Genomic DNA, 25,639 nt, shown 5'->3' with positions numbered 1-25,639 from the left:
GCGTCAAGGGCATGATTGAATGGAATTGGTCATGCGATAAGAAATCCACTCCGTAAGCGGTGTCCGCGGGAGCCTTCACAAGAGATTCCGATGGGAAAGAATGTAGAAAGGGGAAAAAGGGAGATAGTATTCTTTTGGAAAAAAGTGAAAAAGTCTGGAATTTTATTTATTATTATTATTTTTTTTTTGGCTTGAAAAGAAAAAAATTAGGCCAGACACTTTAGCTGCAGGACAAGGCAGTGCTAGGGGAGATGAAAAGCGTTAGTTTGAGGGAAGCAAAAAAAGCAAACATGAAATAATCCCTCACTGGAGACAAGTCGCCGCAATGGTTCTACTAATCAACTTCCGGACGACGTACTTTAATCTCTCTGCCTGCGGCTGCAGAAGGAAGTGCGCAACCGGCTGCACTTTTCTGTGGCCGTACCTCCTCGTGGCTCCACCTTTGCCATACGCCACATCGGTAGATCGCTTACCCGGATTGGCTCTTTCGCCGAGCCTGAGTCCATCTTAACCTTAACTGAAGGCGGTCGAAAGGTCTCCATCATCCTGGCTGCCATCCACTCTTGGCTTTTCCTTTTTTTTTGTTTTTGTTTTTTGTTTTTTTTTTTTTTTTGCTCCGTTCAACTTTCGACATGACAGGGATCAATCACGTCTCATCTACTATCTGATCCTTATCTTCAGACCTGTCACCCTACCGGTCATCCAATGGAAGCTAGTAGAGGGACACACGTTTCAAATTCCCCGTTATTCACCTTCTTGTATACGCCACAATTGGATCTCATTTGATTCACAATCATTGGCTGTGTGGGTGGGCAAGCCACGTCAATACTACTACTAGTAGTACTACTAGTAGTATTGCCTCACTAGTGGTAGAACGGAGGACCCCAGTACCGTACTCCGCAGTCGTAATACTTAGACAGTAGTAGTACCTATCTGAGAATATATGTAATTTTTATTATTTTCCCTCGAATCCCGTCGGAAGCTATCTTCCAGAAGAATCCGGAGAAGACCCACTGGTCTTGTTTGGGAATGTGATATACATAGTGAACTACTAGTACTACATGACTAGCTTAACGCTTCTCTTCCCACGCTATCCTGAACTTTATGTCGGGCCTCCTAGTAGGGTCTTACTAGGATGCCTAATCCTGTATCTCAGGCGTTTAGCTGGAATTATACATACATACATATATATATATTTATTTATCTGGTCGCCCTTTCACACTCTTGAGACGAAGAAAAGAAAGAACAGCTGAGGCGAGACAAAGAAATCCGGTTCCATCGAATGTAAACTTGCCAAGGGGCCTCGAACGTTGGTCCTCCACCATCCCTGCTCAGCCGACATCTACGTACTCCTAGTAGGATCCGCGGTTCTACGCAACTGACACATGTCTCACACAGCATCGCTGATAGGCGCTGGTATCGTAGGGAAATCTATTTCCGGGTTTGCATTATATAAATGTGATACTTCACCTGTACCAGGTATGTACGCATCCATTCCAATAACTTGCATATCCTAGTCTGAGTGTCTATCATACTAATGATGTAATAAATTCCTGCAGAAACCCACATCTATAAACCCTGTCGCTAAACATTGATATAGAGCCACAGATGAACCATCAAAGATGACCGCCCCAAAATCAGAAGGGACCGAAGTCCCATAGTACTCAATGCCATATAAAAACAGCAATAGCAAAACCCCGCCCAGTGACACCACCCAGCCATAGCAAACCCCGCCTAGAACGGCCATGCATAATGCGAAATAGCCAAAGTCACGGCGCCAGCTCCGGTAGATACAACTTCGTCCAACGCGGCCGCCATCCCTCGTCAAACGGTAACCGCTCCTCGCCAAAGATCGCCTGGATATACTCCTTGGGAACATGGTAGAGCCCCTTCCCGAAGACACCCATGATGCCGCCGACCTCCGCGCACGCGATATAATGCATCCGCTTGTCCAGATCAAGCTCCGGGTTATCCGTCTTCGACTGCTCGAACCGTTTTTTGCGAAGTTTCCCAATATCCGAGATAGAAAAGGACGTCCCGTTGCCTGAAGAAGCGAGCAGTTGCTGATACAGGTCCGGTTTGAGGTGGACGTAATCGCCCAAAGCGCGGTCCTGTCGTGTGACGGAAACGTCGTGCTCGATGGCGTGCGGACGCCCCAGTTGGTCGAGGTTGAGCACAGGGTCCCCGTCTTCGTTGACTTGGCCGGCGTCGCGCAGCCCGAAATTGGCTGTCGTACGTGGGCTACCTGCGGGTGGGTCAACATGGTCTTGGAAGGCGATCTTCACGAGCCCGCCTGCGGTGTCGAAGCCGAGTCCGATGTGCTCCAGGCCTGCCTTTAGCTGGCTCCCGGTGATGTTCCGGCCGTCTCGCGCGATGTAGCCGTGGTTGGCGAGGGAGTTGAGGATTGGACATGGCGAGCGCAGGTCGTCTGCGCCGCCTCGGTGGTATTGCCCTTCTGAGAGGGTGTGGTTTTCGCTGGACATGCTGGAATGTTGGGGGAGGTGAGGGTTGGTCATAGAAAAGGCGGCGGTGAAAAGAGAAAACTAGATTATGGGTTTCATGGTGGTTAGGCTGATGTTTATATACGCGCTGGTTTCATGTGCAGGGTGTTGATTGGAGCTCGTGTTCAATGCAAATGATATCGGCGGCTGAATGGTTGGTCACATTCCAATTGCCCTGTCAGCTTTGCAGACCGTATTAGGTAAACGTGCATGTTTGCTTATTGTTTCTTTTCTTTTCTTTTCTTGTTTTTCTTTTGGCTTTCTAACCCATCCCGCTCTGGTTGCTCACGCATTTATGTACATACGGATGGATAGAGTTGGTATACAAATAAATTAATAAAGCATGATCAGACATCTAAGGATTCGTTCCAGATCCGGAAGTCCTTTCGACCAGCTCCGCCAACAGCTGATTCACCTCATCTTCATTCTCCCACATCAACACATGGCCACTGCCCTCGTACACCTTCCACAGGATCCCTTTCCCAATCTCCTCATGTAAGATTTCCCCATGACGGAACGTAAGCATGCGGTCTTCCGTGCCATGCAGAACAGCAATGCGCTCCCGCCCAACAGCATCCCCCAGCGCCTTCAGCTGCTGCGGAGACTTCTGATGAAAGTAGCACGCCACAATCTGCATCAGGAAGCCCTTCTTCGTAAAACGATCGGGATCCTCCCGCTTCCTCAACTGGCCCGCCGCGAACCGCTCGCGCCGGGTCGGGAAGTTCTTCTTCGGATCCTCGTTCTCCGTATCCGGCTGGTCGAGGAAATCCCCTCCGAAGAGCGTGTAGCCCAAGCGCGCCAACTCGACGTCCACATGTCGGGGGATGAACATGCTCGCGCGCTCGCGGAGGTTCTCCAGGAACGGGGCGGTGCGGACGAGTCGCGGGGCCGTACAGCATAGCGTAAGACTAGCCAGACGGTCGGGAATGAGCATGCCGACTTCCTGGGAGATCATGCCGCCCATACTGGCGCCGATGACATGGATCGATCGGGTGGCGGGGGCCGAGAGGTCGATCCAGCCCAGGTGACTCAGGAGATCGACGGCATCTTGTGCCATCTCCGACGTGGAGTAGTAATTCACTGGCTTGTCGGAGCGGCCGACGCCGCGATTGTCAAAGACCAAACATGTGTATTTGGAGGCGTTCTGGTGGCCGAAATACTTGGTCTGCCGCTTCCAATCATCGTGTGAGGCGTTCAGCCCCATGATCCACTATGGTTCATCTTTAGTGCTGCGTGCAGAAAAGGGGAGGAATGTACAAGGAGCGGCGAACGTACGACGAGCTTTGCAGGTCCAGTGCCGTGGATCTCATAGTACAGGTTCAGGGGGCCGCCGCGTCTGTTTTGCGCCACTGGACAGGTTCCTGAGGTGGTGGGAGAGAGATTCCACGCCACCGAGTCATACGCGGGGTGCTTCACAATCTCCGCGGCAGTTAAGGGCGCCATGGCTACGATGTTGTTGAAGGTCTGCGATGTGGTGATAACGGTCATGTGTGAGCGGTGGATCGAGCTTCAGTCTCACATGCCCGTTCGTCTCGGCGGCGGATCCCGAGGCTTGTCGGTGGGTCACTGGGCGTCCTCGTTGACGGTCTGATAGGGCGCACTTTGCTTCTTGGGTATTCCAGATTACCCTATGGCATTCCCCGAGATATTAATCATTTCTTCTCTGACAAGAACAATGCGGTTTGACGATCTGTGATGTCATTTTTCAAGGAATTCGCATGTCCATGCTAAACACCACGACAATCACAGCTAATACAGTCACAGCTAGGGACTAATTTTGAATATAGTAGTCGAAGGCTTCCTACTTGGAACGATGCGTTTCTCTTGCTATTGAATTCCTCAATTCTATGTGGCCATTCGTTTGCGACCAATTGAAAGGACATGGTAGCCTGAGGCCACCATTCCTTCAAGGACCAGCAAGTCACCTGCTGGGCTCAGATGAAATGGCGAGCAGAAAATGAGTTCTTGACTCATCACAACCACCTTCCTCATTACATGAACAACTCACCATCTAGACTGGAGTCCGTGCATTGCCCCGATTCTGTTTCAGAATAGTGGGCATCAAATAATCATATTCGTGCAGGGACAGATGGAACGGTCAACAATAGTACTTTTTGCCCTACACACCTAAGTGTTCATGTGCATACCGACTTTTGATAGATATGAGTCAACTCTGATAAGACTCGGTGTGGTTATCCAGGTGAAACGACCAACATCCGACCAGAGCGCGAATCCGTGATTCAGGCATCTATCATCTTCACACGACAGGTTAAAGGCGAGATCGGAGCCTATTCTAGACCATCGACGGGCACGGTCTACGGAGTACACCTGCCTCAGATAACACAGAGGGAAATAGGAGTTGACGCTATGTACACACCGTCGCTCTTGGGCTTTCCTTGCCCAAAGCCACACTTCCATGGCAACATGACTCGCGCTATAGCTTGATGAAGAGCTTCAAATATAACACAACAAGGAACTACCAACCGAAATAAGTCAATAATCTCAAATACAAACGAGACTTAAATGTCAGGGATAGCTAGTACCCCAGAGTAAAGCAATCCAAAATACCACCGGCTTCGTGAAACCTAACCCGAAATAATATACAGACTGACCACCCCTGACTACCCTTCAGGTCCCAAAGTAACCATGGCAGCGGAGACGACCAGATGCGTTATCATACGTTATCACTCCTGCTATATGGTCTTTCAGCACAGGAATCCGTCCAAGCAGTGAGACAGAGTAACTTACGCGTCGTGAACTCCCTATATCCTGGCGGCGAAGAATGACGGCATCTACAGCCAAGTTGGAAAACAAGAAAACCCGAAAATCCATGACTGTCATATGCATAGGTACAGTCACGGCATCCGCCCCTTTCGAACCCGAATCCCCTAGGGACGTATTAGCCAATGCCACCGCTCACAAAATAAAAGAGATATAGTACCTGCTCTCCGCAGTCAAACTACCCCTACCCTCGTCTCGCCACCCGAGACAATTGTTCAAGCTCAGATTTGTCATCCGGAACTGGCCACCCTGAGTGCTGCAATTGCCCACCAGGAATGGCTCCGGTGGCGGTGGTCGAGTAGCGCGCCTTGCAGATCCGATCGGGGTCGACGAGTCCCTTTTGTCAGGCCAACCCGCAAAGGCACCTGGCAGCTGTCGTAATGGGTACTCGATAAATAAGGTTGAGCAACTGCGGTGCAGATTTATGGTTTCAACTTGTGCTGGTTGTAGATTTGCCGGTGGTTGAGCAGCGGCCAGGGCTGAGAGGTACAAGACTATGAGGATCAGCGTCTGATACATTGCGCTGGACTGAGGCGGATGGAACTGCAAGCGGAGAGAGAAGATTAAGGATTCTAGTGAATAGAAAATACTAGGGCCTTAGGGGGTTATTTATACAGTCTGCCGTTAGTGATATGTTGCACCATTAAGCTTCTACATCCTGTTGTTATATATGCCCTCTTCTTTGTTAAAACGGACTAGGGCAACGGGCAACAATTTGATCCACATATATCATAGATACATATTATAGCTCTATAATGAAATTGAAGAAGTGACGGGACAGACGATGCAAGTAGTAACTCCCTGGGTTCCCTATATACGGCGAAAATACATGAAGTCAACATAGGGTTGATATACCCCAACTTGCTCGGAGAACCTCCTCCAACTAACCCCACCGGTCCAGATCCCTCCATCATGACCCCAACTTATATCAACTACCTCTTCTGTTGCTGCTGCTGCTGCTGCTGCTGCTTCTTCATCTTCATTTTCGTTGTCATCGTCACCTCCTCCTTCAAGATTCCTCATCGCAAGACGCTAATCGTCACACCAATCACCAATCCACCAAAATGGCTCCAATCCACCGCATAGCCGTAATCCAATGGCACATCAAAGTACCGAACCCCGCCGTCACCAAGAACAGAAACCCTATAACTAAACTTCAAAGGACCTGGCTATGGAAGAGAACCACCAAAAGGCATGCAGCTACATCCGCGAAGCTGCCTCCCAAGGCGCCAAACTAGCCGTTCTCCCAGAGTACATCCCCCCCCCCCCCCCCACACTCAATTTATCGAACAACCCCCCTCTAAACCAACCCACCAAACTAACATAACCTCCCTCCCAAAACAAAAGATACCATCTAAACGCCTTCTCCCCGACAAACCCGCTCTACCTGCCCCAAACCGACCCCCAAACCACCACCAAATACCTTCAATCCTACCAAGCCCTCGCCAAGGACCTCAACATCTGCATCGTCCCCGGCACAATCGTCGAAAAATCCTCCCTCACCAGTACCAGTACCAGTACGAATACCGTTTCCACAGGCCCCATCCTCTACAACACAGCCTACTTCATCTCCAACGATGGCAGCATCCTCGCCTCCTACCGGAAAAAGAACATCTGGCACCCAGAACGCCCCTACCTGACTTCTTCGGCGTCGGATCCGCACGTGGTCTTCGGTACCCCCATCGGCAAGGTCGGGCTGCTCATCTGTTGGGACTTGGCCTTCCCGGAGGCGTTCAGGGAGTTGATTGCGGCTGGGGCGGAGGTGATTGTTGTTCCTACGTTTTGTATGTTCTCTCTCTCTCGTTCTCTCTCTCTCTCTCTCGCTCGCTCGCTCCCTCCCCCCTTTCTGTTTCTTTGGGTATTGGGGTTGTCGGTTGTCCGTTTGTTTGGAGGTGGAAGTGTGGTTGGGCTAATGATGGACCTTGACAGGGACGAAATACGATGCCTCAACTGCGCTCCGGGCGAGGAATCCCGACTGCGAGAAGCTGTTTCTAGAGTCGGTGCTGACGGCGAGGTGTTTTGAGAATACGTGTGGGGTTGTGTTTGCGAATGCAGCGGGGGAGACGGAGGAGGATGGGTTTTTGGGATTGTCCAGGGTGACGATGCCGGGGGTGGGGGTCGTGGGGTCTTTGGGGTGGGAGGAAGGCGTTTGCGTGGTGGATGTTGATATGGGGTTGATTCGCGATGCGGAGGAGAATTATCGGGTCAGGGAGGATTTGGGGAGGGAGGGGTGGTATTATTCTTATCGGCACCAGGGCAGGGGTTAGATTCTTCTATACCGATGGTATGTATGTATGTACATAGGTAAGCTATGGTAGGAGGGAGGTTAGGAGGGTCGGATACCTCAGGAAAGCTCTATTCGATTTTAGTAGAACTGTATATATATATACCGTACAACCCACTAGACTAAACTGCTCTGTATTCTAAGAACGAACAACAATCATTAGGCAATACAAATTCGTGAGATGAATCTTGTCCACTTGACATCCGAGAATGGGCTCCGTAGCAAAAACGCTCGTATCAGGACATATAGCATAAGGCATGGGGGCATAGCTGCGAGCAACGACAAAGGAATCCCTCCCAAAAGGCGAACCAGCTGAAGCGAGACCGACGAAAGACTGAAATCGTATCTAAAACCAGGATTCTCGAACACATCGGACACCATTCGAGAAGATTACTGGACTTGGCTGACAATCTCGCTGGCGCGGGACAGACTCTCCACCATCTGTTGGCACTCCTTGCGCCTCCGCACCGTGTAGTCGCTTTCCTTGAGGAGCTCGTCCAGTTCGCTGTTGCGGTACATGTTCTCGAGGAGTTCGCGCTGCATCTCATCCTTGGTGAATCTAGAAGACATTAGTCGGAGGGACCTTGGATAGGGCACGGAGACACATACTGGACAAGCATGTACATAATGGCCTTCGGGACCATGTCGATCATGGTCCGCTTCACGATGTTAAAGTAAGACGTGATAAGAAGTTCTGCTCATCATTAGTACTCGTTCCCCTGTACATCAGACACTACACCTACTGATAACTTCAACTTCGGTGCTCTCGCGCTCGGACAAGGAGGCCGACGCCTTGAGGGTTGGCGGTGGGGGCTCCATGGCCGCCATCTTCTTCTTGTTCTTCGAAGCCCAGAAGCTGCCGAAGAAGCCAGAGCCACCGCTGCTTTCCGTATTGCCGAGATCGACCGACGGACTGTTCGCCCGGGGAGGAAGAGGCTTGCCCGTCTTCGGGTCAACCTGGGTAGCTTACTGCCGGCTTGGCGCTCATTCACAATAGTCATGGCCTGCTCAAGTCAGTATCTAAGAACTAGTGCACGTAATCAAAGTCAAATAGTATACGTACGCGGTGTCCGTTCAGGAAATCAGGGTGACCGGTGTTGATGTAGCACGCCTCCATGTTGATCAGGTCGTGAACAATCTTGTTGGTCGGCTCCATGCACTTCTTGAAGAAGCTGATGACCACGGCATGGAATTTCTCCTTCAGCATGGGATACCTGCGGAACAACTGCTTGTTCAGGAGCTGTCCCAGGATGCGGACCAGTTCGTCGTAGACCAAGGAGATACACTTTGTGCTGGGGTCCTCGAGCCTCTTGATTTGCTGCTTGACGATCAACTCAAAGGCGGTGGTTCCAACGAAAAGCGCAGGCGATGAGCCGGAAGAGTTGTAGAGGATCGTCCGGATATCAATATCCTTCACCTGGTCGAAAGGATCCACCGCCTTGATACCGTTCGAGTAAAGTTCGTGGAACACGAAGCTGATACGAGCACCGCCCGACAACTCAATGCTGGACAGCTCCTGGTTGTTACCCTCCAGCACCGTGCGATACTCATTGCTGAACTCTGTGATGATGTTCAGGATGATGTTAGCGCTATTACCGAGCATCGAGTCTCCCAGCTGCGAAAGTTCGGCGGAGTACTTCTGAAGGGAGGACGAAATCCGCGCTTTGATATCGGGCAGGGTTTGTTTGATGTGCATCATGAGGATCTACGAAGAGTTAGCAAGCTGGATCGCCCCCATCCCTACCGGGTGAACGTACCAAGTTCAGCTTCCGTGCCAGATACGGCGTGCCGCAGTACGAAGACTTGTTCCGATAGGCCTTGTGGCTCTCGAAGAAGTTCTTCTCATGCTCCAGAGCGTACGAGATGGGTCTCTTGTTCTCAATATCACGTTGGCCACGGTTGACCACAGGCACATAACCCAGGCGCAACGGGATAATCCTGCCCGCAAGAATATCCACGACGTCGGTTCCCTCGTCCATCAGGTCGACCTTGGTCAAGACACCAATTGTACGCTGACCCTCCGGGTCGACTTCCCGTGCCAGCTTCAAACCATCGGAGTTGGCAAGATCTTGGTTGGCCGCGGTGACCGCAAGGATGATCGCGTTCGGTTTGCTGATGTACTTCAGAACCATATCCCTGATTTGCTTTTCAATGTCCTTGGGCTGGTCACCGACGGGGACCTTAGTCAAACCGGGCAAGTCGACCAGTGTGAGAGTCAGGACGTTGGGCGAGTAGATGCGGAGATTGATAGGCGCAGGGGAGATACCGGCATTGCGACCGACCTTCGACTCCGTTTCGCGCACAATTTCCTCGCGAATCTTGTTGAAATCGTAGAACTTCTGGCCGGGAATGTGCAGGAACTCTCCATACTCATCCAGATTGGCGGCGCTATCCGTCGTATCCAATTTCTCCTCCTTCACGCCATTCGATTGAGTTGCAGGTTTGTTGATAAGCTGAAGAATGAGGGGTCTCCGAGTGACAATTCCGGACCCACGGGGGAGGCTAAGATGAAGTGAAGCCGTCAGTCACCTGCGTCGAATTCCCACCAGCACAGTAGTAGTCACTTACAAATCCCGTCCGACAATATTCTCTAACACCGAACTCTTACCACTGGACTGTGAACCGACGACAGCAATCTGAGGCAAGTCGATGGGGTTGTGAACCTAAACAGAACAGGCGGTGTCAGTCGCGGCGAGGGGTTGAAAGAACCGAAGCGTCCTGAGAGCTTGATAATACGTACTCCGACTGTCGCGAAGACATCCTGGAGCTTATTAACCAGCGAGATCAAGTTGGGATCGTTGACATTTATTCTGTTTCCACCCGTCAGTCAATCCATACCGTCGGATATAGAGCACGAGGGGCCAGGGGGCTGCGCACGAGGTCGGGCTTGCCATGGCTGGCAGCGAAGGCAAGAGACAGTCGCTCCAAAGGAAGAGAAAAACCTAGAGAGTGAAAAAAAGGAGGAGAACAGAGAAGAATGAATATATCGGGCAGGTAGACTATTATCCGACTTGCGGAGGTGGAAGTGGGAAGAAGAGAGAGCGGGAAGGTCGAGCGGCCAAGTGGTTGACTTTCGCTTGCGGTCCAGAATTCAATAAATCCAACGATAACCAGCGATAAGAACCGAAGTCCAGTTGTGTATACCCAACCACCCCACGTTTGGTCAGGGACAGCAAATTTCTGGCGTTCGAAGTGAGCTTTATGAGTGGCTTTTCAATCAAAATTGTCCCGATTGTCAGGGTTATGACAGCGCAGAAAGCAGAGGTCAAAAAGAGGTCACGATACCCAATGAGAAGGCCGCGTCATGTGCCTTTGGCCACCCAAAAGCGGCCAAACAATGCTGCCTAAGTGATGGAAAGGAACAACGGTTACGATCAGGCAATTGATTCAGTGGCTGATGAATTTCTCACAAAAGCTAAAACAGAAATAAACTGCACGAACTACAGAACATGGGAATTTGTTATGCTACAGGCAACCGAACAATACGGCCCGTCTGTCAACGTCCTCTCTATGTCCACCTACATCCATTTACTCATCCGACACCGACGCGAATCGCTCTGACATGGCCTGAAGAACCTTCTCGTACTGCAGTCACTGAGTTAGTACCAATGTGGGTAGAACAAGGGAGATGACTACGAACCTTCTCTGAGACCTCTTGTTGGTTCTCCGGAACCTCGAACTTCATGCTCCGCAGGGCAGCCTGGATGTCGGCAGTGGCTTCGCGAACCTTGGACCAGTTTTGACCCTGAGCAATAGCCTTCTGCGCTTCATCGTGGTAGCCCATGAATGCCTTCATCATATATTCTGTCTTCCACAGAGGGCAGAACTGATCGTAGTCACTGTATCCGTTTTGCTGAAGGAAATCATCCTTCACCATGGCAGCCACATCCAATGCGATCTTGTCCGAATCACCCAGGGCGGCCTTACCGACCAACTGCACGACCTGGTCCAGTTCTTCGGACTTGGTCAACAGCTCACGAATCTGGTCACGAAGGCGGGGGAACTCGGGGTAGTCCTTCTCGTAGAACTTGTCCAAGACGGTCGTATACTTGCTGTAGGACATCGAAGTGTTGACGGAAGGGAAATGTTTTCGCTGGGCCAGCTTCTTGTCAAGACCCCAGAACACCTGGACGATACCGAGGGTGCTAGTAGTGACAGGGTCTGAGAAATCACCACCAGGAGGACTGACGGCACCGACGATACTGACACTGCCAACTCTCTCGGGGCTTCCCAGAGCAACACTCTTTCCAGCACGTTCGTAGAAGGAAGCGAGCTTGGCACCCAGGTAGGCGGGGAAACCCTGGTCTGCAGGCATCTCTCCCAGACGACCGGAAAGTTCACGAAGCGCCTCGGCCCAACGAGAACTGGAATCGGCCATCATAGCCACGTTCTTACCCTGGTCACGGAAGTACTCCGCAATGGTGATACCGGTGTAAATGGAGGCCTCACGCGCGGCGACAGGCATGTTGGATGTATTGGCGATAAGACACGTACGCTTCATAATAGGCTCTTTGCGACCATCGATCTCGATCGAAAGCTTTAAAGGTGACGATCACATCAGCACCGAATAAATCATGGCGGGAGCAGGTGAGGTGGAATCGCATACCTCGGGGAAGTCCATCAACACTTCAGCCATCTCGTTACCACGCTCACCACAGCCAACGTAGACGATGATATCACTGTTGGAGAACTTGGACACAGACTGGGAAATGACCGTCTTACCACATCCAAAAGCACCCGGAATACAGACAGTACCACCCTGCACACTAGGGAACAGAGAGTCCAGCACTCTCTGGCCGACGATGAAGGGTGCGTCGGATGGAACCTTCTCATTGACAGGTCGGGGCACACGAACGGGCCAGGTCTGCATCATACCAAACTCGGCCTTCTTGCCGTCAAATTCGATCTCCAAAAGCTTCTCCTCGACTGTGTAGCTTCCAGCCTCTGCGATACGGGTAATAGTACCCCGAGCGCGGGGCGGGAGAAGGATCTTATGGTCGCTCATCAAGCTGTTCTCGAACACGGATCCCCAGACGTCACCTCCCGTGATGTGGTCGCCCACCTTATGTTGACCGGGCGTGAAGTCCCATTTCTTCTCGCGATCCAGCGCGTTCACGGTAATACCACGGGGGATATAGATTCCTTTGGCTGGTGGTAGATCGCTTTCAGGGGGCGTTGGATACCATCGTAGATCGTTTCCATCAAACCAGGACCCAGTTCCACCGCTAGGGGCTTACCCGTCCTCTCGACAGGGTCGCCGACCGTCACACCATCTGCGGGGTTGGAACGATGTTAGACTGTCAATCCGAGTGGGTCGCAAAATGAATGCGAAAGCGTACCAGTTTCCTCGTAGACCTGAATGGTGGCCTTATCACCATCGAGACGGATAACTTCACCGACGAGCTGATCTTTCCCGACACGACACTGGATTCACGGGACAACTTAGCAAAACCGAAAGCCAACCCCGACGAGGGAAGTAAAACCCAGCGCAAAAGGGAGACTAGGGTTCATGCGGATGGCGGGGTGGACAACATACCAATTCGTACATGGCACAGCCGATCATGTTCTCGGCCACGACGACGGGACCGGAGACGGAGAAGACGGAGCCATGGTGGGCCTCATCTTGAGGGCCCTTTCCGGAGGGGGCCATGATGCGAATAGCCGGAGGGTGGACAGATGAGGAGGAGGGAGAAGGATTGAAGGTGGTGGTAGGGATCGGGAAGGAACTGGAGCTGGAGCTGGAGCTGGAAGACGGGGAAGAAGTGGGTGAGTCGGGGAGCGGTGGCAGTTGGTCGATGGCCGTGGGCGGTGATGACGACGATAACAACAATGGTTGGTCACTCCCACCACCACTACTGCAACTGGCCTCTATCAGATCCAGCAAGGAGGGCCGTGTTTTCAACCGACGCACGCCTAAGCCTAACATTCGGCGGTGCTGTGGCGTTACATGCAAGTGCCTGATGGAAGGGTGAGATTTATTTGACGATCGCCCAACTTCGCTCGCTCCGTCGAATCAATCGATGAGGCGCTGTGAAGGGTTCCTCAGCATCCCGTGTCTAGGCTCCATAAATGGATAGGTTATGGAGTACTCACTGGGTTTACTGTTCCTTCACGGACTGGTCATATGCACCGACACGGGCTCGAGTATGAATCAAGCGGACGGAACTTAAGTTGTTGGTCATAGTTTCTCTGTGGGTATTCTTTTGGCCGCCCAGAAACTATGCACGGGACGTAGAATTTATGCTGACGACTTCACGGACTAAAGGACGGTATACAGTAACTAACTTGATCTGGAGGCCAGCTATAAATCGGAAACCTCAACTTCCGAGTGCTAATATGGCTACAACGTTTAAGTACAGAGATGATTTGTGATCCACAGATCTGTACTGGCCAACCTGTAACACATCATGCATGTCCCTTGTAAAGCTTTCTGCTAGACAAACAAAGTGTCGGCAAGCGGATCGAGGGTTCATGGATCAACATCGGCTATCTTGTGGCTCAACGTCTTAATTTACCTGGACACGTGAAGGCGGTTGAGCGAGTAATGGGATAGGGCCGCCATCGAGCATGGATGTGCGGGGAAGTGCAGCATCCGAGGCTTGCATTAGAGATCATGATTAAGGATACTCATTCAGGGATGACCGCTAACTACCTCATGGTGTCACTTATTTATAAAGTAGGTACACCCCCCTCTATAAACAGACCGAAATGCAGGCTGTGGCAGGTGTAACTGGTCTACCCATATATACCTAAGAGTTGCCATCGAATTTGATACATGTTGTGTGCTTCGCGAGGTTTGTTTAGCACCATCTCATCGTTACTGGATATAATCAACATGGCCCAACAGAAGAGCACGAATGCAAAAATTTACAAATGCTGGGGCTATACTTTCGAATGGATCGACGGCCTTCACTCTCCAGTGGAGCAGTTGCACTCCACCATGCTCAACTATGACAAACTTGTAGATGAGTGCCTAGATCGCCTGGATGAGATCTCGCCCCCAGGTAGTGCCCGTGCAAAGAGCACAGGGCGCTCCGACGCTCGAACACCGAAGAGAGACCTGTACTCTCTGTTGGAGCAGCACGCAAAAGACGATCCAAAGCTCGACGAACTGTGGTCTGAGATCAACACCGTCCCGGACTGGGTCGACTGGGAGCAAATCAAACGGGGTCAAGAAGTGTTCTTCCGCTATGGAACACCGATTCTCAATGTAGTAAGTCGGTACATCGTTCAACTGTTCTAGCGCGTAGTCCCACTTATGGAGTTCATAGCTCGGCTTTCAAAGCCTCCTCGGTGGCATGTTCGTCTCCCGAAAATGGAATATGTGAGTTAGGGCTGACATGCTAGCGTAGGGGTTCTCCCCGAGTTGTTGAGACCTTAGCCCGGACTGGAGGTTTCTCGGCGGACGTTGTACGGCGCAGGCTGCTGGAAACTCTGCAACACATTCTCCAGGTGTCCCTATCATTGGACTCGATAAAGCCTGGAGGTAAAGGTCATATCTCCTCGGTCCGAGTCCGGTTGTTACATGGATCGGTCCGTCGTAGGGTGCTGAGCCTTGTCAAAAACAGACCCGAATACTACGATATCAAGAAATACGGGATTCCTATTAACGACCTGGATTGCATTGGAACTATCCATACGTTCTCAACGAGCGTAGTCTTCCTTGGGCTTCCACGACAAGGTATCTTTTTGAGGAACCAGGAAATTGACGATTATATTGCCCTTTGGAGACTTGTCGCGTATTACATGGGTACACCAACCGAGTGCTTTGAGACAACAGCTCGGGCACGAGCGATGATGGAGTCGATCTCAGTGTCAGAGTTAGACCCAACCGATACCGGTAGGATACTGGCGCAGAACATCATTATTGGTCTTGAAAACACAGCCCCTACATATGCGTCGAAGGAATACCTTGAGGCTATGGCGAGAAAACTCAACGGTGACGAGCTATCGGATAGACTTGACCTTCCGCGTCCCTCTTTATACTACCAAGCACTCGTGTATGGACAGTGTATAATGGTTATGGCCGCGTGCTATGGACTTCGAGCGTTGCCGATCCTCGATCACGCTTTCATTAAGGTAGGCTTTGTATTGACTATCCTCTGTTTGTTGAAGTGTCCCAGAAATGACCCCATTCACCCATGTATTGACCATATCTAGTTACGTCGCAAGCTCTATTATAGCCTCATTATGGACGAGAAAGATGGACTGGGGGGCGAAAGCTTCTTCGAATTCAAATACGTACCGTTTTACAGTCGCACAACGCGTTTGGGGAAACGCAGGGTATCCCAACCGGCATGGTGCGGTGTAGAGACTCTGGGTCAGCTAGGTCTTCTCACTGTGTTCCTCGCTGGAGTGGCCCTGTTTTGCGGAGCTATTTGTGGATTCAGACTGCTGGCCCCGATTGTTGTTCCGGCTGCATTCATCCCAGAGGTTTATTGAAAAAAACGATCCGGTCAATGTTCTGGCGAGTGGAATTTACTGTGTTGACTATATCCGGTCTCGTCTCATGATAATGATATTGACTAGTATGCATGTAGTTATAAGCCCATCAATCGTGCAGTACCTTATCGCTAAATATGGAAACCGGTCTCGTGAGCCCGGAGAGATAGTAGCCCTTACTAATAGATCCAGGAACCAACCTGGAAAGTCTTCAGGATGGTCTAGACAGCAGCTTCAGCATCTTCAGCGTATGGCCCACTTCTGGAGTCCTTGTTCCGCTGGGTTACGCCACCATGACGCCATAGAAGACAGAAACATTAAATAATCTCAAAAACTAATTAGTTTCTTTTCAGGAAAATTTGGATTCAATTTCAACTGATCCGTTAACTCTAACCTGAGGACTCATCATGGTTGATGATGGTACCGTCGTGCCGTTGGTGGGCGCCTTACAAGCCTGCGTCTCCGTTCTGCTGACCATGAGCTACGGGGTCGCAGCGCAAAGGCTACGGTTAATTCAAGAGCCCTCCATCAATGATATGGCTGGGCTAGGCGTGAAGCTGTTTCTCCCAGCTTTAATCATCATCAATCTAGGCGAACAGCTGCAATTAGGAAATGCGTTGAACTACATCCCCGTTCTCAGTACTGCTCCCCCAATCCCATCTCGGAAATTGATAATAACCTCTCCATTGCCAGTTTGGTCCATTCTTTATACCTGTGCCTCGATCGGCCTAGCATATTTCGTCTCCAAAGGATTGAAGCTCCCGCCCTGGGTGACGCCGGCCTGCGCATTCAACAACACGACATCGCTGCCGCTCCTCTTGCTGCAATCGCTGGAAAGCGTGGGCAGTCTAAAACCGATTATTAGAGACGGCGACACCGAGTCCGAGGCTATTTCTCGTGCCCAGAGCTACTTTCTTCTCTGCGCTGTGGTTAGTAAAACGATCGGTTACGTCGTTGGTCCCAAGCTACTCCAGGACGGCAACGAGTCCACCGATACAGAGAATCAAGAAGCAGACACAGATCCTGAGACACAAATTGGCACCACTGAACACGACCACGTCGACGAGGAGACATCCCTTCTTCCCCAGCGAGCGCAAAAAGCCCGCCGCAACATTTCTAGCAGTATTCGGCACGGAACCCGGCGCATTTCATCCATGTTACCCAAGCGCATCCGACAGAGACTTATGGCCCCGTTTGAGTCCCCCTTTGCCGATGTGGCGATCGGCTGTACCGTTATCGGTGTGGTTTTGGGTCTTGTGCCGCAGTTGCATAAAGCGTTCTTCAATAAATACGAGGACGGCGGGATCTTCAACGCTTGGCTGACGTCGAGTGTCAAGAATATTGGCAAGTTGTTCACGACATTCCAGATCTTTGTAGTGGGGTGTAAGCTGGGTGTCAGCTTTGAGAAGATGAAAACGAGTGGCGATTCAGGGCGAATGCCTCTGAAGGCGATTGGGACGATCTTTCTCGTTCGTTTGGTGATCTGGCCTGCGTAGGTTCTCTGGGAGGGTCGCATGACTGCGAGATGCTAACGAATGATATATAGACTCAGCATCTCCCTGATATATGGCTTGGCTAAGAGGACTAATATCGTGTTAACTGATCCTATTCTCTGGTTCAGTTTGATGCTCATGCCGGCTGGACCTCCGGCGTTGGTGATATCCGGATTGGCCGAGTTGGCTCAGATTTCGGAGCTGGAAAAGATGGCTATTGCCAAATCGTTGACTGTAAGTCAGGACATGTGCGGGTCGCCTCAGGGTTCTTGCTAATCAGTGCAGGCGATGTACGTGTTATCGCCATTTGTATGCTTCAGCATTACGGGCGCTCTAAAAGCATCTCAAGCGGCACTGGAGCAGAGGAACTCCGCATAGATGGGGCGCTTTGGGATTGTACAAATTCTAGAGTTATATGTATATATACGGGACATAATATAGTAGACTGTTTAAAGAGAGTTGTATTAAGTAGTATCCAACATCATGTTCAAAATCACGCCTAGGCAGTACTCCAATTCGTCTCCATCACCTTCGTTCAACATCATAAGCTTGGTCGGATTCCTCGTCTTAATCACATGCGGGCGAGTCAATTACTTCTTTACAAAGAATTAGTGATGTAACTATAACATCGGATAACCTAGAGTTATACTTACTCCGCAGTTCTTGCACTGGCAGGACTGGCCACAAGTGCAACTCTGGGGGCCGGAGCAGCCGCAGGTATTTCCGCAATCACAGCCCATCGTGACGTTTCAGGTAGCTTTGTAGACTGTATATGTAAGTTGCAGTAATATGTAGTAAATGTGCACGGTTTCTAGCGTGACGTTGATCTTCAATAACCTCATGTTGTTCGCGTGGTTCGCCCAATTTATATAACCCGGCAGGATGTGGGGAAATCCGAACCAGCATCATGATGAGGTCAGAGACCATGATATTTTTGGTGTCATACTTTTTACAATGTTGAACAGTTCCTACAATTGGCTCTATTTCAGTTACATGGTCCTGTCATTGCGTCGGCCGAGGTTCAGTTTCCTATCTGTGGCGCATTAACCATGGGCTTGTAGGGTTACTAGTACTATTAGTTAGTATGCTGACGTCGCGTCTGGAACTCAAGCAGTAAAGTATGGGGAGACAATCGGGTTGTTTCGGAGATCCTGTTTGATACACTCGTAGTACGGGAGTACTCCGTATGGTAGACACACTCTTCGTTCCGGAAACGTCCTGTTCCAACGGTGCTTGTCCTAGATTGATAGGAATCAACTTGACCGCTTTCACACAGTATGACTCCCCCCCACGGGAGAAATGGGTTTCCTCCTGCGTTGATTGTCCCCACCAGAATCGACTTCAGTGGTACCAGATGGCTGGACTCCACCGTTGACGTGGGTTTCAGGAGTTCTTTTCTCTACAGGTACAGTTGCAGAACCCGCTGGACTGGGGGATCGGGTAGCAGTTTGAGCGATATCCTGCGGGGCAGAATGGTTGAAACATCTACGGACGTATAATTTCGAACCCAAGGCATATACATATATTTATTGAACGGCACATCTATAGTTTGCATACTCCAAGTGGATCACGCCCGCAACAGAATCAATCACCTGAAAAGCTCAGCAATGCTACTCAGATAGGAAGAGCACATGGAAGCGAACCAAGCCACTCATTTGACAGGATTTTCTTTCTCCATTTTACCTTTTCATGTCTGGCGTCAAAACATCCCGGAGAGGGCCTGGTGCAGGTGATGCGTTGGTAAGTCGTTGATCGTTGGCCCGTTTCGAAGGTCCCCTTGATTACCCGTTCATTAGCCTGCGATCGAGGCTTTGGCATCCTTGCTTCCACATCGGTCGCTCTTTAGGGTGGTTTTAGTCTTGGAGATGATGGATTGAGCTACCTTGTTTTTCTTTTTCTTGTTCTGACTTTTGTGTTTGGAAAAAAGGGGAGTCTTGTCAGCTGGATTCATGACCAGTTAGTTGTTGTTCAGATGATGGTCTCCTTATCTGGATAGAATCCGATTAATTCGCGCATTTAGGTTCCGTTACTAGGCTCTTGGAGATGTTCGAAACGCTGGCTTTGCGCTCTAAAATCACTACTAAAGTCTCTAGGAATATTTTTCAACTAGAAAAGGGAGTTGGGGCGAAGCTTTCTATCTACTAATATAATGTATCCTCCCAGGTATACTGATCGTTTTTGGAAACTGTCATGGAATACTATGTTTACCACCTCAGATACATCGGCAGTAATTCACCAGTACTAAATAGGGTCACCTGCTGGATCCTGGTCTAGTGGATGTACTATGGACTGGAAAATAACGGGGGGTGGGAAAAGGCGTAGATTACACGGTGGACAATAGATAAATAAGAGGTGTGGTGGACAAATGCATCAAACGGTACCTAATCTATTTGATTGGAATTTAAATTATTTAAAAAGCAAAAGCAATGGATGTCGTGACTTCCTCGCCCCACGGAGTTTAGAATAAGAGAAGCCGCCGATGTTCTTCAACCTCGACTCTCCAACTTCTGTCGCTTTATCCACTACATCTGAGACCCTTCTCTCGCCCCCCCCCCAACTGTCTGACGGTTTCGTGCTTTGATACTTTCTCAAGTATCTTTAGACGTTTCCGCCTTGACGATCAAAACCCCACGACTTCTCCCACAACTTGGCGCCGTCCGCCCCGGCTCTTACCTCACACCCCCCCAAGTGCTCCCCAAGCCCGATAAGACCTCCGCCCGTCGATACTGCGAAATTCTTACCTTCTACCCACCACCAGAAGCTGTAACAAAGCAATATCGACCTGCTGTCTGCCGACACCACCTTGGTGAATTCACAAAAGTCGAGAATTGACGGTCGTTCGGCCTGTGACGAGCTCCAACCCTAGGTCTGACCTGAGGCAGTATCAGTGACCCGCCACTGATATAGGTCTGCTCCCCTGGTTCTTCTACAGAGCCAGGTGAAAGGGCAGATCTACCAAGCCTTCGATCTGGCAGACCATCCCTTCGCCTATACACCCTCCTCCGCCGCTCCCGACCGCCCTGACCCTCCTATCCCCATTGAACCTACGTCGTCGTCGTCCTACCCGAGAAGCGCTGCCGCTTCCGATAGCATCCTGTCGTCATCCCGCTCAGATCCCTCCGTTGACAGCTCCTACCCGGCCGTCGGCGCTACTGGGAATTTCTATCTGTCGTCCACCCGTCGCCGTCGCCGCCCGAGTACCCCTGGTGTATCTGAATCCAACATCGAGGGAACAGGAGTCCTTACCAGAGATCATACGGCCAGTGAAGCCGGCATCTCGGAACAAAGAATCGTACGCACAAATACCGCAGAGGGCCACTCGCCGTCCCCCAAGCGCAGGCGCCTGACAAATATGCGTCCCGATGGAGTTTCAAGTGCAAATGGCCCTTCCCACGTGTCTAACGGCTCCGTTGCCTCGCCGTCTCACAAGGTGGGTCTTTCCCACTCCTTGAACGGCCAGGCTTCGTACGTTTCCTCTCATGGCGACCTTCATACGAATGGAGTACAGAAATCCTCGGTCAGCCCTCCATCCTATTTCGGACATGACCGCGAAGAAGTGACCCGCATCCTCATTCAAAGTTTGTACGAGCTGGGTTATAATGGAGCAGCTTCACTATTGAGCAAGGAGAGTGGTTATCAATTGGAGAGCCCGGCAGTTGCTACATTTAGAGGTGCAGTGCTTGCAGGACGTTGGGCGGAGGCGGAGCGAATTTTGGTACAGTCGTTCTATTCGGACGGGACGAGGCGGGTGACGAGCGGCGACGGTGACCACCCGACGAAAGAGAGGTTGGTTTTGGTGGAAAATGCGGAAATGAATGAGATGCTCTTCTACCTGCGACAACAGAAGTTTTTGGAACTGCTAGAGGCTCGTAATCTCTCTGCGGCTCTGACCGTTCTTCGGCATGAATTAACGCCGCTTAATTATGATATCGGGCGTCTACATGCCCTATCTAGGTGAGTGTGCCTAAGACCACACCCCCCCTTTTTTTTTCGAGGCTTTCAGACTGACACTGGTGACAGTCTTCTCATGTGCCCTCCGGAACATCTTCACGATCAAGCTGGCTGGGATGGTTCGATAAGTTCTTCTCGTGAGAGATTGCTATCGGAATTATCAAGTACGTTGTATCCGGAAATCCCTAGCTCCAATAATCTCATGGCCGGGGCTAACAGTAGACATAGAATCTATATCACCGTCAGTCATGATTCCTGACAACCGTCTCGCAATATTACTAGACCATGTCAAGCAAAATCAGATCAACCAGTGCTTGTACCACAACACGGCAACTCCGCCGTCGTTATATTCTGATCACATGTGCGATCGGGCGGACTTCCCGTCTCGACCGGGAATTGAATTAAGTCAACATTCGGATGAGGTCTGGTACTGTCAATTCTCTCATGATGGCACGAAATTAGTCACGGCAGGCCGCGACCACAGTGTCATTATCTACGATACCAGCACTTTTGCTGTGCTGCATAAGTTGATGGAACATGATGACGGTGTTGCGCATGCTTGTTGGAGCCCGGATGACTCTAAACTCATCACTTGCTCTCAGGATAAAAAGGCCCGGGTGTGGAGTGTGGATGTAAGCTTCTCTCGTTACATCCTGGAGCTATTCGCACTAACTATTATAGACCGGGCGATGCCTATTGACTATAACTCACCACTCACAGCCGGTTACAGCTGCAGCCTGGGCTGCAGATGGGGACTCTTTTGTGACATCCTCTCTGGATAAGGCCTCACACCTATGCCATTGGAGTATGCGCGGTCAGGCTCTGCACATGTGGCAGGGTAATTTCCGTGTACAGGATTGTGCCATCACGCCCGATGGGCGACGCCTAATTGCTGCCGATGTTGAAGAAAAGATCCACGTCTATAACTTCCTCACCCACGAGGAGGAGTATTGTCTGGCGTTGAAAAGCAAGCCCACATCGGTTGCAGTCAGTAAAGATTCCCGCCACATGCTTGTGAACTTGTCAGAAGGTCAAATACAACTCATCGATATTGACACGACCGATGTTATCCGGCGTTTCCAAGGACAGAAACAGGGTTCTTTTGTCATCCGGAGTGCCTTTGGAGGAGCTGCAGAGAATTTCGTAGTCAGTGGAAGCGAAGGTAAGTGATGTTGAGCCAATCCTTGCCAATGATTCTTCGCTAACCGTTTCAAAGACTCTCGAGTTTATGTGTGGCACAAAGAAAATGGGACTCTGGTAGAAACGCTGGAGGGCCATATTGCTGGGTGTGTAAACGCAATCTCCTGGAACCCTACAAATCCAGGATTGTTCGCTTCCGCGGGAGATGATTGCTTGGTCAGAATGTATGTCTTAATCACTCTTCGCCTTTGCAGCCTCGAGACTAATGATTTTCAGTTGGACCCGGGAGCGCGACGCGAACCCTCATGCTACGGCCCGTACACACCGAGCGACATCGGCAAGCGGTTTCGCCCGCACGAGTGCTCTGCGATCAACATCGAGCTTCTAATGAACTCCCGCGGAAGAAGCCTATTGTTACCCAATCTGAAGATTGATTATTTGTGCATATTATGGGATGTACCGGGAGCTTTTGGACTCGAAAGACAGGCTTTTCTTTGTTATGCCTTTAGTTCCTGCCCTTTCAATCTTTCCCGAACCTTTCTGCATATACACATTTCCTGGTCCTTGGTGGTCCGTTCGATAAAGGTAGCTGGCGCTCCCATTTTGGCATTACTGATTGATACGTGTTCTCCATTTTGCGCTTACTGAGCAATAATTAATTGCCCCTGCCTTGCATTGATGCGTCAGGGACGGCACATCACATATGGTTTCCTTTTTTATTTCTCATCACATACACGGGTTACACGGTGCTTCTCATGGTTCGCTTTTTTACTTCTGGGTTGGGTGATCTGGAAGGTTCGGACAACATGCGGGATTGGGCTGGTGTGAGTGGGATTTGTTTGGTTGTTCCTCCTTTCTTCTCTTTATCTATCTCACCTGCCTCCTTCACAATTTGTTGGTTTCAGCACACACCCATGTTACTTTGATTCCACTCTCGATTGGTAGAGTCTGCATCATAGGTGCTTTATATATATAAATAAAGTTAGCTTGGTCTGCTTGATGACATGTTTTTTTCACAGCCCCTTTCATCTCGCGGAGAGCGCCGAGATATGGCCATTCCCGCCAGGACCCAGGGAGTCTACAGGGCCACACCCTCAAAGACACTGATCATATCAGAAGAACAAAGTGATCAATTGAGTATTTTGAAATAAATAGAATCACCTAAATGGAGGCAGCAAATCCCCAATTTCAATAATCATGAATGATAAATATCCCGCATAGCTATAACTCCTTTTTCAAAATGAAAACAGACGTAAGGGGGGAAGGGAAGAGACGTTATCGGTTGGATTCTCTGCCGATCTTATATTTTGGTGTATTTGAAGTGCATCTGGAATGCATTAGTGAGCATTATCCATGGATGTCATACGAAATGGTTCTTGAGGCTCACCAATTTGGGTATGTTCCCTTTTCCTCCACGCTGGTGTTGGTATTTTCCTTTCTCTCTTTCTCTTTTTGCGGATTACAGGGCTGGCACTTGGGATTGTAGGTATGGTACTAGTAGTAATTGGCCCGTGGGTTGAGAGTGGATTTGATTGGTGGTATAGATGAGGATGGTTATCAGGTTTATGAAAGGAGATCGGCAACTGCAGGTTTATTTTTGTTAGATCTTGATTTGGGCCTGGGGGCGGAGTAACTTGATTAGAAAGGCTTACCGTTCATAGGCATCTCATCGATCTGTGTGGAGTAGTACAATTCGATATCACGGAGGATCCGCACGTCATCGCTGGTAACGAAGTTGATGGCGACACCCTTCCTTCCGAAACGACCGCTTCGACCGATACGGTGGATGTAGTTTTCACGGTTGGTGGGGAGATCATAGTTGATGACCAGGGAGACCTGTTGGACATCGATACCACGAGCCCAGACGTCGGTCGAGATGAGCACTCGCGAGTTACCCTGACGGAAGTCCTGCATGATACTGTCACGTTCCTTCTGGGGCATCTCGCCGTGCATGCTGGACACGGTAAAGTTGGCCTCGCGCATCTTGTCGGTCAGCCAGTCGACCTTGCGGCGCGTGTTGCAGAAGATCACGGCCTGGGTGATGGTGAGTGTGTCGTAGAGATCGCAGAGGGTGTCGAATTTCCATTCTTCCTTCTCCACGGCAATGAAGTACTGCTTGATGCCTTCCAAGGTCAACTCGTCACGCTTGACCAGCACGCGCACGGGGTCGGTCATGAACTTCGTCGTCATGTCCAGGACGTCATAGGGGAGAGTCGCAGAGACGACCACCACCTGCGTGGCCGGGGGCAGGTAGCGGTAGACGTCGTAAATCTGTTCGCGGAAACCGCGGTTGAGCAGCTCGTCGGCTTCGTCCAGCACCAGCATCTTGATGTGACGGGTGCGCAGATGGCGCCGACGGATCATATCAGCCACACGCCCGGGTGTACCAGAGACGACGTGCTGTCCGTAGTCCAGCTTCCGGATGTCCTCGCCAATATTCGTGCCTCCGATACAAGCGTGGCATTGCACGTTCATGTAGTCGCCGAGCGCCATGATGACGGACTGGATCTGCGTGGCAAGTTCGCGGGTCGGGGATAGCACAAGCGCTTGGCTCTCGCGTACAACAGTGTCGATGACCTGCAGGATACTGATCGAGAAGGTGGCCGTTTTACCCGTACCGGACTGCGCCTGGGCGATCGTGTCGCGGCCTTTGCAGATCTGCACGATGGCTCGCGATTGCACCGCCGACGGAGACTCGTAACCGTAAGCGTAGATACCGCGCAGGAGGCTCTCCTTCAAGTGCATGTCCTCGAAGGTCGGAGCAACCGTCACCTCCTTGGAGGTGTTGAACTCCATCCGGTCTGAGTTTGCGCCTTTATCAGTATACATGTATTTTGTGATCTGTAGCTGTGTTCCATACCATCTGCCCGTCTGTCAATGCCGTCCGCCATTTTAGATTCACTGGTTCCACTATAGATTGAGAAAAAATAATATCAATTCGCGCGATAGTGGTGGCCGCTCGAGTCAATGTGAGGTCTCGATCAGCTTCTACCGCGACTTTTCCTGGAGCGCCACCGCCCGCATCACGTGATAACTACTCGCCGCAA

At 50.6% G+C, this 25,639-nt stretch overlaps 9 protein-coding genes across 9 annotated transcripts; 3 read left to right on the top strand and 6 right to left on the bottom strand.

The window, feature by feature from the left end:
- Window positions 1–1,769: 1,769 nt before the first annotated feature.
- Window positions 1,770–2,483, bottom strand: ABOM_003574 (putative peroxidase; the record flags this gene model as incomplete). Its single annotated transcript, XM_022530704.1, has 1 exon — window positions 1,770–2,483. One exon carries the CDS (start codon window positions 2,481–2,483, stop codon window positions 1,770–1,772), a length of 714 nt encoding a protein of 237 aa, XP_022393107.1.
- A 373-nt stretch (window positions 2,484–2,856) lies between these two features.
- ABOM_003573 (alpha/beta fold hydrolase) lies at window positions 2,857–3,989 on the bottom strand (the record flags this gene model as incomplete). The annotated part of the gene is made up of 2 exons (XM_022530703.1): window positions 2,857–3,711; window positions 3,777–3,989. 2 exons carry the CDS (start codon window positions 3,987–3,989, stop codon window positions 2,857–2,859), a joined length of 1,068 nt encoding a protein of 355 aa, XP_022393108.1.
- Window positions 3,990–5,185: 1,196 nt separating this feature from the next.
- ABOM_003572 (uncharacterized protein) lies at window positions 5,186–5,801 on the bottom strand (the record flags this gene model as incomplete). Its single annotated transcript, XM_022530702.1, has 3 exons — window positions 5,186–5,194; window positions 5,250–5,389; window positions 5,471–5,801. 3 exons carry the CDS (start codon window positions 5,799–5,801, stop codon window positions 5,186–5,188), a joined length of 480 nt encoding a protein of 159 aa, XP_022393148.1.
- A 545-nt stretch (window positions 5,802–6,346) lies between these two features.
- Window positions 6,347–7,549, top strand: ABOM_003571 (carbon-nitrogen hydrolase family protein; the record flags this gene model as incomplete). Its single annotated transcript, XM_022530701.1, has 4 exons — window positions 6,347–6,391; window positions 6,445–6,533; window positions 6,630–7,066; window positions 7,212–7,549. The coding sequence occupies 4 exons, from the start codon at window positions 6,347–6,349 to the stop codon at window positions 7,547–7,549; spliced, it is 909 nt and encodes a 302-aa protein (XP_022393150.1).
- A 407-nt stretch (window positions 7,550–7,956) lies between these two features.
- ABOM_003570 (dynamin-like GTPase vpsA) lies at window positions 7,957–10,460 on the bottom strand (the record flags this gene model as incomplete). The annotated part of the gene is made up of 9 exons (XM_022530700.1): window positions 7,957–8,125; window positions 8,176–8,260; window positions 8,310–8,502; window positions 8,559–8,570; window positions 8,630–9,271; window positions 9,324–10,068; window positions 10,135–10,229; window positions 10,307–10,376; window positions 10,444–10,460. 9 exons carry the CDS (start codon window positions 10,458–10,460, stop codon window positions 7,957–7,959), a joined length of 2,028 nt encoding a protein of 675 aa, XP_022393149.1.
- A 634-nt stretch (window positions 10,461–11,094) lies between these two features.
- Window positions 11,095–13,567, bottom strand: ABOM_003569 (H(+)-transporting V1 sector ATPase subunit A; the record flags this gene model as incomplete). The annotated part of the gene is made up of 6 exons (XM_022530699.1): window positions 11,095–11,151; window positions 11,207–12,103; window positions 12,173–12,714; window positions 12,774–12,839; window positions 12,906–12,990; window positions 13,103–13,567. Coding segments are annotated over 6 exons (2,112 nt in total), but the record flags the coding sequence as incomplete, so codon positions are not given.
- An 834-nt stretch (window positions 13,568–14,401) lies between these two features.
- ABOM_003568 (Auxin Efflux Carrier superfamily) lies at window positions 14,402–17,879 on the top strand (the record flags this gene model as incomplete). Its single annotated transcript, XM_022530698.1, has 7 exons — window positions 14,402–14,779; window positions 14,838–14,866; window positions 14,919–15,645; window positions 15,727–15,886; window positions 16,408–17,500; window positions 17,555–17,735; window positions 17,787–17,879. 7 exons carry the CDS (start codon window positions 14,402–14,404, stop codon window positions 17,877–17,879), a joined length of 2,661 nt encoding a protein of 886 aa, XP_022393069.1.
- A 1,311-nt stretch (window positions 17,880–19,190) lies between these two features.
- Window positions 19,191–22,980, top strand: ABOM_003567 (catabolite degradation protein; the record flags this gene model as incomplete). Its single annotated transcript, XM_022530697.1, has 7 exons — window positions 19,191–19,241; window positions 20,434–21,455; window positions 21,522–21,616; window positions 21,681–22,084; window positions 22,134–22,614; window positions 22,669–22,816; window positions 22,869–22,980. 7 exons carry the CDS (start codon window positions 19,191–19,193, stop codon window positions 22,978–22,980), a joined length of 2,313 nt encoding a protein of 770 aa, XP_022393066.1.
- A 1,175-nt stretch (window positions 22,981–24,155) lies between these two features.
- ABOM_003566 (ATP-dependent RNA helicase eIF4A) lies at window positions 24,156–25,483 on the bottom strand (the record flags this gene model as incomplete). Its single annotated transcript, XM_022530696.1, has 3 exons — window positions 24,156–24,175; window positions 24,245–25,393; window positions 25,453–25,483. 3 exons carry the CDS (start codon window positions 25,481–25,483, stop codon window positions 24,156–24,158), a joined length of 1,200 nt encoding a protein of 399 aa, XP_022393067.1.
- Window positions 25,484–25,639: the final 156 nt, after the last annotated feature.

This window comes from Aspergillus bombycis (genome assembly GCF_001792695.1).
Source record: "Aspergillus bombycis strain NRRL26010 chromosome Unknown contig00009, whole genome shotgun sequence".
Taxonomy (NCBI): Eukaryota; Fungi; Ascomycota; class Eurotiomycetes; order Eurotiales; family Aspergillaceae; genus Aspergillus; species Aspergillus bombycis.
Note: the sequence above shows the minus strand (reverse complement) of the source record. Positions and strands in the feature narration are given on the sequence as shown.